Here is a 16,831-nt window from a genome sequence, read left to right on the forward strand (position 1 = left end):
TATATATATATATATATATATATATATATACATAATATGACATTTGTAATGTCTTTATTATTTTTGAACTTCTGCGAGTGTAATGTTTACTGTTCATTTTTATTGTTTCACGTTTGTATATTATCTACCTCACTTGTTTTGGCAATGTTAACATCTGTTTCCCATGCCAATAAAGTCCCATCACCTCCAATAGGAGTTATTTTACACTAGTTCGGGTTGAACTGCGCAAAAGCCACTCACGTCATCGGCTAAAGCGAAAGGGAGGAGCGCCCTTCTGCGTCGCTTGGTAATTTGTCAACAAGCAGCATGATGCATCGCCCAGAAGCATACAGCATCACGTTTCCAAAAAATAAATGTTCTAATTTTCTATTTTTCATTGTGACGGCAGGTAAAGCATTTTTATCAAAAGCAAATAACTTTTTATTGAAAACACAGAACTCTACTAATTAGCCAACGACACATGATTAATTGCGTCATTTTTGTTTTGAACCGGGGCACCTAGTTTATGCCCGGGGGGCAGCCCGATTCCAAATCGAATGCAAAACACGCTTTTACGGGCGCCCGGCCGAGATTATTCGAACCCCCCGAGGTGCTTTATTGCTATCATAAACTGGTTACCAATTTATACCATAGGTATGACAAAACATTTATTTTCACTGCTCTAATTAGGTTGGTAACCAGTTTATAATAGCTGGTTACAAACTTATAGAAATTACTATAGAAATGGTAGTTTACAGTTATGTAAATTGAATAAAGCTCAGTGATACTAGCAAGAGCAGTGTGCAGGTTTCTGCTTTTTTCTCATCCTATTTAACTGCTACCATGCACCTGCAACAAAGATATCTCATATGCGCAAGTGCCTTTTTGTAACATCATACCAAATGGGTGATGGACATCCACAAATGATTATATACCATAATAAATTTACTCTCCCGGATTTACATACAGAATAATATGAAATGCTCTGAGACCAGGTTGCTCTACTACAAAGTGACTACTACCGCATTTCAGTGGAATCGAATGCAACCACTGAATTTGACTGAAAGTGATGAAGAATCGTAAATGTTATGATAGAACACTTGAGACGTAATTTGAACTACCAGCGCCCAATTTTGCCTGATTTACCACATTCATTTGATCAGTGGGGTGATCAGAATATCGATGAGAATCATCGGTTACGTTAAGCATATTTTATTTCACCGATTTCACTACACAACAAGCGTTCCCTCAGAAACGGGGCGGTACCACGAGGAGGCTGGGCAGAGGAAACGCCAATTGCAAGTCTCTATTCCGAGTGGGTGGGTCTTTATGCAGAGGATGACAGTCATGTTTTGTTTGAAAGCTTGGAATCAACAGCATCGAAACAACACCTCGTCTGATTCCCTGGCTCCTGTCCGTCCATTTACTGGCCGCTGTAATACCCGAAATCCCACGCTGAAATGGAAGAAACGAGCCCCCTCGTCTCTCCTCTCCAGCACTCCATAGACTCCAACAACTGCCAGAGAGAAGCCACCAGTCCAATAACTCCGGGTTCTGTGGTGCGAGTGTCGGCTGGGAGCCCTGGACGCAGCCGGGAGAGACAGCCGCTTTTGGTCAGGGACAGAGGGAACTCTCCGCGGGATCCACACAGGAATGAGTTTCCAGACGACCCAGATTTTCGGGAGATCGTGAGGAAAGCAGAACAAGCCATAGAAGAAGAGATCTTTCCAGAGATCATCTGCCAAGGATCTAGTGGTAGTTACTTCGTGAAAGACTCTCAAGGGGTGAGACGGACGACCTTCGTCCCGCAACTAGCTGTTTAAATGACCATTTATATAAACAATTTTGACTTTGACTTTTTAATTTTACATGTCATCTGTAACTTTAAAACAGACTAGCTTCTTCTAGCTAGGACTGCTAGTCTTTCGAGAGAGAAATGTACACACTGACTGACAGGCAGACATGGAGACTGATGAGGAGAGGATGCAATCTGTCATTTTTTTTAAACGCCCTTTGTTTCCAAGTAAGCCTTATAACTCAGTCTTATGCAGCAACACCAGCACATGATTTTGCTTCCACTGTCTGTCTGCTCTGGCAACCTGCTGTTGCTGATTCTAACTCTCACAGTGTAGTTATGTCATCATGTTCTGTATTGACTTCCACCAGCATCTCTCTGCAGTGTTGCTTTTTGGGTGATGTGACAGTTGAGGTGAGCAATTTACACATGGTGGTTTTTAGCCATAGTAGACCTTGTTGTATAGTAGATACGGGATGTAGTTTGACCATGCCAGGCTGGGGCTGTGACCTGGCATCATCACATGGCACAGTGGCAGTCAGGGTGGGAAAAACCTCTGTGGGCTGCCAGCCCCACGGTGGAGTGACGCGTTGGTGTGATGCATGAAATAGAAAGAAGTTGCCCCCAGACCTCGATCTAAGGATAAGGACACTGTAAGATCCTAGACATGCCTTGGGGCAACTTCTATTAAAAACAGTGTGGTACACAGGCCCAATCTTTCAAAGATTAGCTGTCACTATCAGTTCGTTAATGTGATCTGCCGTGGACCAGTCGAGGAGCGTTTTTTTTTATTTTCTTTTTTTTAAACCCATAGTAAATCAATTTACTCAATGTGTACTGTGCAGGCTGCTGTCTGTGTGAATATGTTGTAGCTTAGGAGAAGTCATGTGCTAGCAATCTGAATGGATAAAGGCAGAGCTCTCCATTTTCTCTCCAGAGGTAGGCCGAGTAATCAGAATCCTCACACTCTCTGAAGAAAATGGATACTCCATTTCCGTTCCCTAGCCTGCCTCTCTCCCTCTCCTTTCAATTCAACACCTCTGTTCCTCTCCTATGGACCAGTGGCTATTAAACGCAACAGATATAAACTTACAGGGTTGCATAGGCTGCGTTCCAGGGCATCTTTACTGTTGTCGTACCGTGTATATGTGGCGGAGGTGAGTTGGACTCACAATTTCATGAGGCAGTCCACCCTGCTAGTGACTTTACCAAGCTTTGTCAGCCTTTGCCCAAGAGGGAATGTTCTCTTGGTCTAAAGGTTAAGACGTTGGTTTTGACCAATAGACCAGGGTTCAGATCCCTGGCCGACATCCAGGTCACAGCCCCAGCCTGGCATGGTTGAACTACATCCGTATCTACTATACAGCAAGGTCTACTATGGCTAGAAACCACCATGTGACAGTTGAGGTGAGCAATTTACGCATCACCCAAAAAGCAACACTGCAGAGAGATGCTGGTGGAAGTCAATACAGAACATGATGACATCACTACACTGTGAGAGCTAGAATCAGCAACAGCAGGTTGCCAGAGCAGACAGACAGTGGAAGCAAAATCATGTGCTGGTGTTGCTGCATAAGACTGAGTTATAAGGCTTACTTGGAAACAAAGGGCGTTTAAAAAAGCGGGAGACCAGGGTTCAGATCCCACTCATGGCACATGCACTACATGACCAAAACTATGTGGACACCTGCTTGTCAAACATCTAATTCCAAAATCATGGCCATTAATTATTATAAATGTAACCTTTTTATTTAACTAGGCAAGTCCGTTAAGAACACATTCTTATTTACAATGACGGCCTAGGAACAGTGGGTTAACTGCCTTGTTCAGGGGCAGAATGACAAATGTTTACCTTGTCAGCTCTGGGATTTGATCTAACAACCTTTCGGTTACTGGCCCTGGACTTGCTCCCATTCAGGTCTGGGCTCTGTGCAGGCCAGTCAAGTTATTCCACACCGATCTCGACAAACCATCTCTTTATGAACCTCACTTTGTGCACAGGGGCATTGTCATGCTGAAACAGGAAAGGGCCTTCCCCCAAACTGTTGCCTCAAAGTTGGAAGCACAGAATAGTCTAAAATGTCATTGTATGCTGTAGAGTTAAGATCTCCCTTCACTGGAACTAAGGGGCCTAGCCCAGACCATTATTCCTCCTCCTCCAAACTAAACAGTCGGCACTATGCTTTTGGACAGGTAGCGTTCTCCTGGCCTCTGCCAAACCCAGATTTGTTTGTCGGACTTCCAGATGGTGAAGCAGGACTCATCACTTCATCACATGATTCAGCCAACACATTTCCACTGCTCCAGAGTCCAATGACAGCGAGCTTTACACCACTCCAGCCGACGCTTGGTATTGCGCTTGGTGAACTTATGCTTGTGTGCGGCTGCTCGGCCATGGAAACCCATTTGATGAAGCTCCAGATGAACAATTCTTGTGCTGATGTTGCTTCCAGAGCCAGTTTGGAACTCTGTAGTGAGTGTTGCAACCGAGGACAAACAATACCTCTGTGCTACGCACTTCAGCACTCAGCGGTCCTGTTCTGTGAGCTAAGGCACATCAGTGGTTCCAGAGAAGTTAAACACTTCTCCAGGTGTTGTGAGATATGATCTTCTGGTACAGTCAGTGAGACTGCATTAAAGATGACCTGGAACGTGCCCTTAGACTACAAAGCTAGCCTCAGTCTCTGTGCTTAACCTCCTGTGTGGCTCCCTCCACAGTCGATCATGTGAGGAAACTCAAGTTAATCCGATTGACTTTAATGGCCTGCAAAACTATTCCAATTCCAGCTTGTTAGCCCCATTCTGCAGGTTCTGCTGCACCATGAATCACCCTCTTTGATTGGCAACGTTTGTGTTATGTCACTTCCTCTGACATTACCACTCTGTCTCTTACTATGGGTAAAGAATATTAGTAGAGTGTAACAAGAGTCCTAATAATAATCCCCAGTCTGTCCATCTGTCTCTAGAACGTAATCGGTGTGTTCAAGCCTAAGAACGAGGAGCCGTATGGTCAGCTGAACCCAAAGTGGACCAAGTGGCTCCAGAAGCTGTGTTGTCCCTGTTGCTTCGGACGGGACTGTCTGGTCCTGAACCAGGGCCATTTGTCTGAGGCCGGGGCCAGTCTGGTGGACCAGAAACTACAGCTCAATATCGTGCCCCAGACCAAGGTAGGGGGGGTTACAGGCAGGAATGCATGCATTCACACTCATACGCAGTCAGTCATACACACACACACACACACATAGGATATGGACAATAAATTATTTCTCTCCCCCTCTCCCATTCATCACTATCTCTCTCTCTCTCTCTCTTTAGGTGGTGTACCTGGCCAGTGATACGTTTAACTACAATGCTATAGACAGAGTCAAGTCTCGGGGAAAGAGGCTAGCTCTGGAGAAAGTTCCCAAAGTTGGACAGCGCTTCAACAGAATAGGCCTCCCTCCTAAGGTAGGTTCAGCTGCTGCCTGGGGTTCAGAACCTACAACTGGGCAGTGTTCATTCGGCATGAAATGGGAGGAAGCAATCTAAAACAGCTTGAAACAGTGAGGCATTGTCTGAACTTGTCCAATAAGAAACACACATTTTGTACAACGTTTAGAAATGTTTTGCAACAGTGAACACAACGCTGTTATGGTGCTTCTGTTTCTGCTTTAGCCAACACTTAATGGGTCATACATGCCACATGTAGCGTTGTTGACTAATTCAACCAATCAAGGGCTTGAGGAGCAGTTGAGTTGAATCAGGTATGTTAGTGCTGGGTTAGAACGAAAGCCTGCAATCCCCAGGACTACAGTTGAAGAACACTGCCCTAAAGTAAATAATATGGTAACCCTTAAAGGGGAAACTTACAATTGAAACAATAACAAAGCTGGTACCCCGCCTCAGTTTTAGTAAAAAGCTGAGAGATCAGGCCTGACTAAATGTAACCACTAAAATGCATCATCAGAGCTATTGATGTAAAGACTGACCATCTAAGATATGAACATTGTAGTTGTAAGCATGTTGAGGTTAACATTTACAATGTTGACAAACATTGGGGTAAAACAAGCTTAAATTTTGGGTTCTGATGGGGTACAACAGTTGAACTAAGCTCATGAGGCATTCATACAGTGGCTTGTGATAGGAAAAAAATGCCAAGGAGTGTGAATACTATTTTGTTGCTTTACAAACCTGCAATGAATTTATTTGGGGGGAGTTTGTATCATTTGATTTACACAACATGCCTACCACTTTGAAGATGTAAAATATGTTTTATTGTGAAACAAACAAGAAATAAGACAAAAAACAGAACTTGACCGTGCATAACTATTCACCCCCCCCCCCCCCCCCCCAAAATCAATACTTTGTAGAGCCACCTTTTGCAGCAATTACAGCTGCAAGTCTCTCGGGGTATGTCCCTATAAGATTGGCACATCTAGCCACTGGGATTTTTGCCCATTCTTACAAAACTGCCCCATCTCCTTCAAGTTGAATGGGTTCTGCTGGTGTACAACAATCTTTATGTCATACCACATATTCTCAATTGGATTCAGGTCTGGGCTTTGACTAGGCCATTCCAAGACATTTAAACTTTTCTTCTTAAACCACTTGACTGTTGCTTTAGCAGTATGCTTAGGGTCATTTTCCTGCTGGAAGGTGAACCTCCATCACCAGTCTCAAATCTCTAGAAGACTGAAATAGGTTTCCCTCAAGAATGTCCCTGTATTTAGCGACATCCATCATTCCTTAAATTCTGACCAGTTTCCCAGCCCCTGCCGATGGAAAAACATCCCCACAGCAAGATGCGGCCACCACCATGGGATGGTGTTCTCAGGGTGATGAGAGGTGGTGGGTTTGTGCCAGACAGCGTTTTCCCTGATTGCGAAAAAGCTACATTTTAGTCTCATCTGACCAGAGTACCTTCTTCCATATGTTAGGGGAGTCTCCCACATGCCTTTTGGCAAACACCAAACATGTTTGCTTATTTTTTTGAAGCAATTACTTTTTTTCGAGCCAGCTCTGTGGAGTGTACGGCTTAAAGTGATCCTATGGACAGATAATCCAATCTCCTCTGTGGAGCTTTGCAGCTCCTTCAGGGTCATCTTTGGTCTCTTTTATGCCTCTCTGATTAATGCCCTCTTGCCTGGTCCATGAGTTTTGGTGGGCGGTCCTCCCTTGGCAGATTTGTTGTGGTGCCATATTCTTTCCATTTTGAATAATGTATTTATTGGTGCCCTGTGAGATGTTCAAAGTTTCAGATATTTTTTTATAACCTCAACATTGATCTGTACTTCTCCACAACTTTGTCCCTGACCTGTTTGGAGAGCCCCTTGGTCTTCATGGTGCCGCTTGCTTAGTGGTGTTGCAGACTCTGGGGCTTTTCAGAACAGGTTTATATATACTGAGATCATGTGACACTTAGATTGCACACAGGTGGACTTTATTTAACTAATTATGTGACTTCTGAAGGTAATTGGTTGCACCAGATCTTATTTAGGGGCTTCATAGCAAAGGGGGTGAATACATATGCAGGCACCACTTTTCAGTTTTAGATTTTTTAGAATTTGTTGAAACAATATATTTTTTTTTCATGTCACTTCACCAATTTGGACTATATTGTATGTCCATTACATGAAATACAAATAAAAATCAATTTAAATTACAGGCTGTAATACAACAAAATAGGAAAAATGCCAAGGGGATGAATAATTTTGCAAGGCACTCTAAGTTATATTCTTCAAGAATCAATGGGTATCATTCCTTTATAAGTCCAAAAATGGATGTAGCTACTGCAGATTGTCTCTTTTTAAAGCCTGCAGGTATAATAACTTCCTGTATGAGCCTTTGTCTTATAATAATCCATTTTCCTCCATGGCACAGGTGGGATCATTCCAGTTGTTTGTGGAGGGCTACAAAGACGCAGACTATTGGCTAAAGCGGTTTGAGGCAGAGCCTCTTCCAGAGAACACCAATCGGCAGCTGCAGCTTCAGTTCGAGAGACTGGTGGTCCTCGACTATATAATTAGGAACACAGGTGTGTGCAAGAAACCGAGAAACTAGTGGTTCTGTATTTCATCGTCAGGAGCACCGGTGTGTGTGGAAGGGAGGATGAATAGCTGAATTAGATGCAATGTAGCTTGATGCCGTGTTGATGCTTGCAGATCGGGGGAATGACAACTGGCTGTTAAAATACGACTGTCCAATGGACATAGAAAGGAACCGGGTGAGTATACTTACAAAATACAATTTTAAACGTAAGATTTTGACTTGTAGCATTAGTTTTAAATGGAGTTGTTAAAGAAAGTGTGAAACTGGATTGTAACATTCTTATTGTCGCTCTCTCCCTGTGTGTGTGTGTGTGTGTGTGTGTGTGTGTGTGTGTGTGTAGGAGACAGACTGGGTGGTGGTAAAAGAGCCTATTATCAGACTGGCAGCCATAGACAATGGTCTTGCCTTCCCAATCAAACACCCTGACTCCTGGAGAGCCTGTGAGTGTCTCTCACACACATACATGTGTGTGTATATGTGTGTTAAAGTCAGAAGTTTACATTCACTAAGGTTGGAGTTGTTAAAACTTGTTTTTCAACCACTCCACAAATGTCTTGTTAACAAACTATAGTTTTGGCAAGTTGGTTAGGACATCTACTTTGTGCATGACACAAGTAATTCTTCCAACAATTGTTTACAGACAGATTATTTTACTTATAATTCACTGTATCACAATTTCAGTGGGTCAGAAGTTTATATACACTAAGTTGACTGTGCATTTAAACGGCTTGGAAAATTCCAGAAAATGATATCATGGCTTTAGAAGCTTCTGATAGGCTAATTGACAACATTTGAGTCAATTGGAGGTGAACATGTGGATGTATTTCAAGGCCTACCTTCAAGGCCTACCTTCAGTGCCTCTTTGCTTGACATCATGGCAAAATCAAAAGAAATCAGCCAAGACCTCAGAAAAAAATTGTAGACCTCCACAAGTCTGGTTCATCCTTGGGAGCAATTTCCAAACGCCTGAAGGTACCACGTTCATCTGTACAAACAACAGTACGCAAGTATAAACACCATGGGACCACGTAGCCGTCATACCGCTCAGGAAGGAGACTCGTTCTGTCTCTTAGAGATGAACATACTTTGGTGCAAAAAGTGCAAATCAATCCCAGAACAACAGCAAAGGACCTTGTGAAGATGCTGGAGGAAACAGGTACAAAAGTATCTATATTCACAGTAAAACAAGTCCTATATCGACATAACCTGAAAGGCCGCTCGGCAAAGAAGAAGCCACTGCTCCAAAACCACCATTAAAAAGCCAGACTACGGTTTGCAACTGCACATAGGGACAAAGATCAGACTTTTTGGAGAAATGTTCTCTGGTCTGATGAAACAAAAATGGAACTGTTTGGCCGTAATGACCATTGTTATGTTTGGAGGAAAAAGGGGAGGCTTGCAAGCCAAAGAACACCATCCCAACTGTGAAGCATGGGGGTGGCAACATCATGTTGTGGCGGTGCTTTGCTGCAGGAGGGACTGGTGCACTTCACAAAATAGATGGCATCATGATGTAGGAAAATGATGTGGAAATATTTCCACATCATCTCAAGACATCAGTCAGGTTAAAGCTTGGGCGCACATGGGTCTTCCAGATGGACAATGACCCCAAACATACTTCCAAAGTTGTGGCAAAATGGCTTAAGGACAGCAAAGTCAAGGTATTGGAGTGGTATCACAAACTCCTGCCCACAAATGTTCTATGGGTTTGAGGTCAGAACTGAAAAAGCGTGTGCAAGCAAGGAGGCCTACATTCCTGACTGAGTTACACCAGCGCTGTCAGGGGGAATAGTCCAAAATTCACCCAATTTATTGTGGGAAGCTTGTGGAAGGCTACACGAAATGCTTGACCCAAGTTAAACAATTTAAAGGCGACACACTCTAAGTCTTTAGTATCATGTAAACTTCTGACCCACTGGGTATGTGATGAACGAAATAAAAGCTGATATAAATAATTCTCTCGACTATTATTCTGACATTTCACGTTCTTAAAATAAAGTGGTGATCCAAACTGACCTAAAACAGGGAATTTGTACTAGGAATAAATGTCAAGAATTGTAAAAAAAAAAAAAATGCATTTGGCTAAGGTGTATGTAAACTTCCGACTTCAACTGTATGAGAGGAACCCACACTACTTCATTCCTCCTCTCTGTAGATCCATTCTACTGGGCGTGGTTATCTCAGGCTAGGGTTCCTTTCTCTGAGCAGATTATGGACTTGGTTCTGCCAAAACTGACCGACCCCACCTTCATCAAAGACCTGGAGGAAGACCTCTACCAACTCTTTAAGGTTAGCAGGGGGTTTAATTTGCCTGGCCCCAGATCTGTTTGTATTTCTGCCAACTCTTATGGACAGCACAAACTTACCTGGGACCAAGGTTTTCATGGCCTTGATGTCACTTGACGTAGCAACAAAGTTCTATTCTACTCCATTCGGTCACCCTCACAACACTTCTTGAATCATGCCAGAGTTATTATAGTGACATCTTGTCCTGTGTTCTCTACAGAAGGATCCAGGCTTTGACAGAGTACAGTTCCACAAACAGATAGCTGTGATGAGAGGACAGGTGAGGTGGGGGGGGGGAATACCTGGACATCTGAACAGTGTCAGTATTTCTCATTGTCCTCCTACTCGAATCGTGTTGGTCACATACACATATTTAGCAGATGTTATTGTGGGTGTAGCGAAATGCTTGTGTTCCTGGCTCCAACAGTGCAGTAATATCTAACATTACACAACAATACACACATCCTAAAAGTAAAAGAATGGAATTAGGATATATATAAATATTAGGATGAGCAATGTCTGAGTGGCATTGACTAAAATACAACATACATATGAAATGAGGAAAACATTGTGTAAAGTGACTAGTGTTCCATGTCTATGTACATCGGGCAGCAGCCTCTAGGGTGCAGGGTTGAGAAAACCGGATGGTAGCCGGCTAGTGATGGCTATTTAACAGTCTGATGGTCTTGAGATCACTATGGTGTTGAAGGCAGCGCTATAGTCAGTGAACAACATTCTTACATAGGTATTCCTCTTGTCCAGATGGGATAAGGTAGTGCGATGGTGATTGCATCGTCTGTGGATCTATTGGGGCGGTATGCAAATTACAGTGGGTCTAGGGTATCAGGTAGATGTGATATGATCCTTAAATAGCCTCTCAAAGCACTTCATGATGACAGAAGTGAGTGCTACGGGGCAATAGTCATTTAGTTCAGTTACCTTAACTTTCTTGGGTACAGGAACAATGGTGGACATCTTGAAGCAAGTGGGGACAGCAGACTGGGACAGGGAGAGATTGAATATGTCCATAAACACTCCACACAGCTGGTCTACACATGCTCTGAGGATGTGGCTAGGGATGCCGTCTGGGCCGATAGCCTTATGAGTGTTAATTAACACACTTGGGTATTACTCATGTCGGCCATGGAGAAGCAGAGCCCACAGTCCTTGGGAGTGAGCCGCGTCGGTGGCACTGTGTTATCCTCAAAGTGGGCAAAGAAAGTGTTTAGCTTGTCCGGGAGCAAGACGTCGGTGTCCGCGACGTGGCTGGTTATCCTTCTGTAGTCCGTGATTGTCTGTAGACTCTGCCACACACGTCTCGTGTCTGAGCCGTTCTCTGTACTGACGTTTTTCCTGTTCCACTAAGTGTATGTGTGTGATGCTGAAGCTGTGTTTCTGTCACCAGATCTTATGTGTGTGTGTGTGTGTGTGGTGGGCTTCCATCTGTTTGTGTAAACCTGTGCTGAAGATCTGTATGTCTACCACCAGATTTTGAACCTGAGCCAGGCCCTGAAGGAGCGTAAGACCCCCCTACAACTGGTCCAGATGCCCCCAGTCATAGTGGAGACAGCCAGAGCACCACAGAGAGCCAACAGTGAGTCCTACACACAGAGCTTCCAGAGCAGGAAACCCTTCTTCACCTGGTGGTAGAGGAGGAGGCCAAGTAGAAGAGGAGGTAAGAGGGGGAGAGACTTGAGATGGAGGAAGACTGTATAGCACTGGAGCAGAAAGAGAGGATAGTGAGAAGCGAGACAAATGAAGAGAGAAGAGTAGGGAGGAAGAATGGACCAGATTGAGAGACTGGAGAGGAGGAAGAAGAACACCGTTCAAAAACCTCTGCCTTACTTCAGTTTCATCAGCCAATCAAGCTCTTCCCTGCTCATAACCAATACGAAGTCTGATGGGTTCCGGGGAAGGTAGAAACATATCTGAGAGTTGTGCTGTAACTACAGACATAAGAGAGAGGAAGTAGTGTCAACATTCAGAACTAATGTATCTTACAAATTATCTTTTCAAATAAATATAAAGGGGTAAAGAATGGTATGTTAAGACAGTTGGGTAGCCCTGCACTGGTAGTCGGCTGAAAGAGATGATTATAAAGACCCAAAACTGTGAAAGACTCCCACTGTGGCAGAGGTTAGGTTCCCATTGCCAATTGATGGTTGTATTTATTGTAACCAGTCACTGAAGGAGAATGCTAAGTCTTTTTTTCATTACAAAATGTCAACATATGGTAGTCCAATCAAAATTCAAGTCCACAGAATATCTTTTTACATTAAACATGTCAGCCCCAACTGGTCACTTTCCTTACCAAGTTACAGCCTTCTAGCATCTCTTGTGGCCTCTGAAGCATGACTACCATGAACAGTATGGCCTGTAGCTAGCAAGCAGAGAAGTCAAGTGTCCTGATATTCGTAGCTATAATCTTTATGGTCTGTTAGGGTTGCAACATTACAGTAACTTTCTCAAAGTTCCTCAGTTTTTCAGAAATCCTGGTGGGAAAATTTCCTGCTTTTACCCTTCTGATTCCAGGAATTTTCCAACCAGAAAACCTAGGAATGTTGTGAACGTTACTGTAATTTTGCAATCCTATGGTGGTATGTATGCATGTATGCTGTGGTCAGACATTCAGCATTTGGGCCTTATTTGAATGAGTGTCTTCCTTTGACCCAGAAGAGCCTGACCCCAGGAGGTTGGTGGCACCTTAATTGGGGAGGACGGGCTGGTGGTAATGGCCGGAGCAGAATGGTATCAAATACATTAAATAAAATGTTTCCATGTGTTTGATGCCATTCCATTCACTCCATTCCAGCCATTATTATGAGCTGTCCTCCCCTCGGCAACCTCCACGGAGCCTGACTGAAGTAGCCTGGTTAAACCAGAATGAACGCAGCGCTCACCATTGTTTCACTTCATGAGTGCAGTGTTAAATATGGGTTAACCAGGCTATGACAGAAGGGCCACGTTACAGGTGGTACTAACTACTCATACTGGGATTGAAGTTTGTACTGGGTCATGTTCATTAGGGCAAACCGTGGGAAAATGTTTTGCAACAGAACAAAAATAAGCATGTCTTATTGGACAAGGCCAGGTGGTACCCTCTGATTTCACTCCTTTTTGGACACCTTTTGTCCATTTCTTGCCTACTGAACATAAACCAGGTAACAGCGCCTGTTGTGTTATGCGCATCTGCATGTGATGGCAGCCCTGTGGCGCCACCTATGGGATGACTGCAATGTACTGTCTCAGAAACGCACATTGCCTGTTTCCTCACATATCGTTTATTTAAATGTACATTTCCTGCTGTAGTAACAACTGTCCTACAGATATATTGTGTTGACAAATCACAGGAGGTTGGTGGCACCTTAATTGGGGAGGGGCTTGTGGTAATGGATGGAGTTGAATGGGAGGGGCTTGTGGTAATGGATGGAGTGGAATGGGAGGGGCTTGTGGTAATGGATGGAATGGGAGGGGCTTGTGGTAATGGATGGAGTGGAATGGGAGGGGCTTGTGGTAATGGATGGAGTGGAATGGGAGGGGCTTGTGGTAATGGATGGAGTGGAATGGGAGGGGCTTGTGGTAATGGATGGAGTGGAATGGGAGGGGCTTGTGGTAATGGATGGAGTGGAATGGGTGGAATGGTTTCCATGCGTTTGCCATTTCATTTACTCTGTTCCAGCCATTATGAGCTGTCCTCCCCTTCGCAGCCTCCACTGATACGATTTGTACTGTATGTAAAGAATGAAATGCATAAAGAATTGTACTATTCCATTATCAAGGTTTCTTGTACTTTTCTTGTCTCTTAGATTGCATCCTGATTTTCTACCCTTCTCCCAAAGCGAGCCCTTGCACACTTTTCCAACATGGATTTAGCAATCGTGGCAACTCAATCCAGCCCATGCTTACACCAGTCACATGTTTTTAAATCCATGACTGGGAGTGTCCAATTGCTGACTTCTAGAGAGGGCGGAGAATTGGGAGCCAGAGTTGGTTGATTTATTTCAAAGGAATGTTGATCAAATAAAATCAGGTCATTATTATGTATTGACTTCCTCTTAGCCTACTATTTCCAGGTAAACACCAGATGATTTAGCGGTACCTTCCGGTCTGCTGGTTTATGTCATTCCACAGTTCAGTCGTGGACACTGGCGGGCGAGCCACAGGATAATTCTGTTATTCTCTGATGTCTCATTTTAACACGACATAAAGTTTTATAGAGAACCAAGGATTAGTTAGATTTGTTTTTTTTACTGAAGATTGTTTCATATGATCGTGTTTAGCTTTTTGTGGTGTTTTTCATGTATAGTGAAATGTGTGTGTGTGTGTATATAGATGGGTATAGCGAAATTGGTGTGTGTGTGTGAAAGAGACCATGGTTAAAACAGTATGACTGTGCAGCTGAGCTCGCTGGCTTCTGATACCGTTGGTTTCTGAGTAGAAACCGGTCTAAAATGCCATGCGACACAAGCTCTACTGAGAGCCTGTGTGTGCAAAAGGGGGAAACGGCAGCTCTACTGAGAGCCTGTGTGTGCAAAAGGGGGAAACGGCAGCTCTACCTAGAACGTCTAAGTGTTGACTTTCTTCTAAATCTCTCCTTCTTACCTGTTTTAGGTCAGTTAGGATCATCACTTTATTTAAAGAATGTGAAATGTCAGAATAATAGTAGAGAGAATTATTTTATTTCATAAATTATTTCTTTTATCACATTCCCAGTGGGTCAGAAGTTTACATACACCCTATTAGTATTTGGTAGCATTGCCTTTAAATTGTTTAACTTGGTCAAATGTTTCGGGTAGCCTTCCACAAGCTTCCCACAATAAGTTGGGTGAATTTTGGCCCATTCCTACTGACAGAGCTGGTGTAACTGAGTCAGGTTTGTAGGCCTCCTTGCTCGCACACGCTTTTTCAGTTTGTCCCACAAATTTTCAATAAGATTGAGATGAGTGCCTTGTGATGGCCACTCCAAAACCTTGACTTTCTTGTCCATAAGCCATTTTGCCACAACTTTGGAAGTATGCTTGGGGTCACTGTCCATTTCAAACATCCATTTGCAACCAAGCTTTAACTTCCTGACTGATGTCTTGAGATGTTGCTTCAATATATACACTTAATTTTCCTGCCTTGTGATGCCATCTATTTTGTGAAGTGCACCAGTCCCTCCTGCATCAAAGCACCCCCACAACATAATGCTGCCACCCCCGTGCTTCATGTATGGGATGGTGTTCTTCGGCGTGCAAGCGTCCCCCTTTTTCCTCCAAACATAACAATGGTCATTATGGCCAAACAGTTATATTTTTGTTTCATCAGACCAGAGAACATTTCTCCAAAAAGTATGATCTTTGTCCCTATGTGCAGTTGCAAACCATAGTCTGGCTTTATGGCAGTTTTTGAGCAGTGGTTTCTTCCTTGCTGAGCGGCCTTTCAGGTTATGTCAATATAGGTCTCGTTTTACTGTGGATATAGATACTTGTGTACCTGTTTCCTCCAGCATCTTTACAAGGTCCTTTGCTGTTCTGGGATTGATTTGCACTTTTCGCTCAAAGTGCGTTCATCTCTAGGAGACAGAACGCGTCTCCTTCCTGAGCGGTATGATGGCTGCGTGGTCCCATGGTGTTTATACTTACGTACTATTGTTTGTACAGATGAACGTGGTACCTTCAGGCGTTTGGAAATGGCTCCCAAGGATATACCAGACTTGTGGAGGTCTACAATTGTTTTTTTGAGGTCTGATTTTTATTTTGATATTCCCATCATGTCAAGCAAAGAGGCTCTGAGTTTGAAGGTAAGCCTTGAAATACATCCACAGTACACCAACAATTGACTCATGATGTCAATTAGTCTATCAGAAACTTCTAAAGCCATGACAAGCTGTTTAAAGGCACAGTCTACTTAGTGTATGTAAACTTCTGACCCACTGGAACTGTGATACAGTGAAATAATCTATAAACAATTGTTGGAAAAATTACTTGTGTCATGCACAAAGTAGATGTCCTAACCGACTTGCCCAAACTATAGTTTGTTCACAAGAAATTTGTGGAGTGGTTGAAAAATGAGTTTTAATGACTCCAACCTTAACTGTATGTAAACTTCTGACTTCAACTGTGTGTATGTATATATGTGTATACACTTATATTATTTATGGAACTTTGCAAGTCAGGTAATAATAAATTCTTATTTACAATGACTGTCTACCCCGGCCAAACCCGGACGATGCTGGGCCAATTGTGCACCGCCCTATGGGACTCCCAATCACAGCCGGATGTGATAGAGCCTCTTGCGCTGAGAAGCAGTGCCTTAGACTGCTGCGCCACTTGGGAGCCCAGCTGGGCCCTCCGCCGTGACACAGATTCATGGTCACCTGTTTACCCACGGTAAAAAATTCCATACATAATTGCCAGTTTTCTTTTGAGTCTTTTCAACCAGGTAAGTCATTGAGAAGTAAGAACACATTCTCTTTTACAGTAACTACAGCTGTCAGATTGAATGATTCCTAACCTTGATGCTTACCCTAACCTCACCTCCTTAGTTCTAACCTCACCTTAAAAACCTTCACCTGTCAATCCCTGTGCTGAACCTTTAACTTCGGCTCTGCCAACTGAATATCCACATCTTAAATGATAACAAACTCACCCAGTCAAAGATGTTCCCTGAGCCCCCCTTCCTACTCCTCCACTCTGGCAGACACTACTGTGTGGAGGGCCCCGCCACCGTGGAGAAGGGAGACGGAGATGCTGCCTCCGCATC

General features: G+C 43.5%; 1 protein-coding gene across 2 annotated transcripts; it reads left to right on the plus strand.

Annotated features, from left to right (window-relative positions):
• Positions 1–1,260: 1,260 nt before the first annotated feature.
• Positions 1,261–14,330, plus strand: LOC135523490 (phosphatidylinositol 4-kinase type 2-alpha-like). Of its 2 annotated transcripts, XM_064950193.1 has the most exons (9): positions 1,263–1,763; positions 4,741–4,941; positions 5,090–5,221; positions 7,634–7,787; positions 7,915–7,976; positions 8,142–8,241; positions 9,957–10,090; positions 10,308–10,367; positions 11,576–14,330. In XM_064950193.1, the coding sequence occupies exons 1-9, from the start codon at positions 1,440–1,442 to the stop codon at positions 11,735–11,737; spliced, it is 1,329 nt and encodes a 442-aa protein (XP_064806265.1). In that variant the 5' UTR covers positions 1,263–1,439; the 3' UTR covers positions 11,738–14,330. The 2 variants fall into 2 exon arrangements, with proteins under 2 accessions (XP_064806266.1, XP_064806265.1); XM_064950194.1 differs by lacking the exon at positions 10,308–10,367 and having other exon boundaries at positions 1,261–1,763.
• Positions 14,331–16,831: the final 2,501 nt, after the last annotated feature.

Source organism: Oncorhynchus masou, chromosome 31, assembly GCF_036934945.1.
Source record: "Oncorhynchus masou masou isolate Uvic2021 chromosome 31, UVic_Omas_1.1, whole genome shotgun sequence".
Lineage (NCBI taxonomy): Eukaryota > Metazoa > Chordata > Actinopteri > Salmoniformes > Salmonidae > Oncorhynchus > Oncorhynchus masou.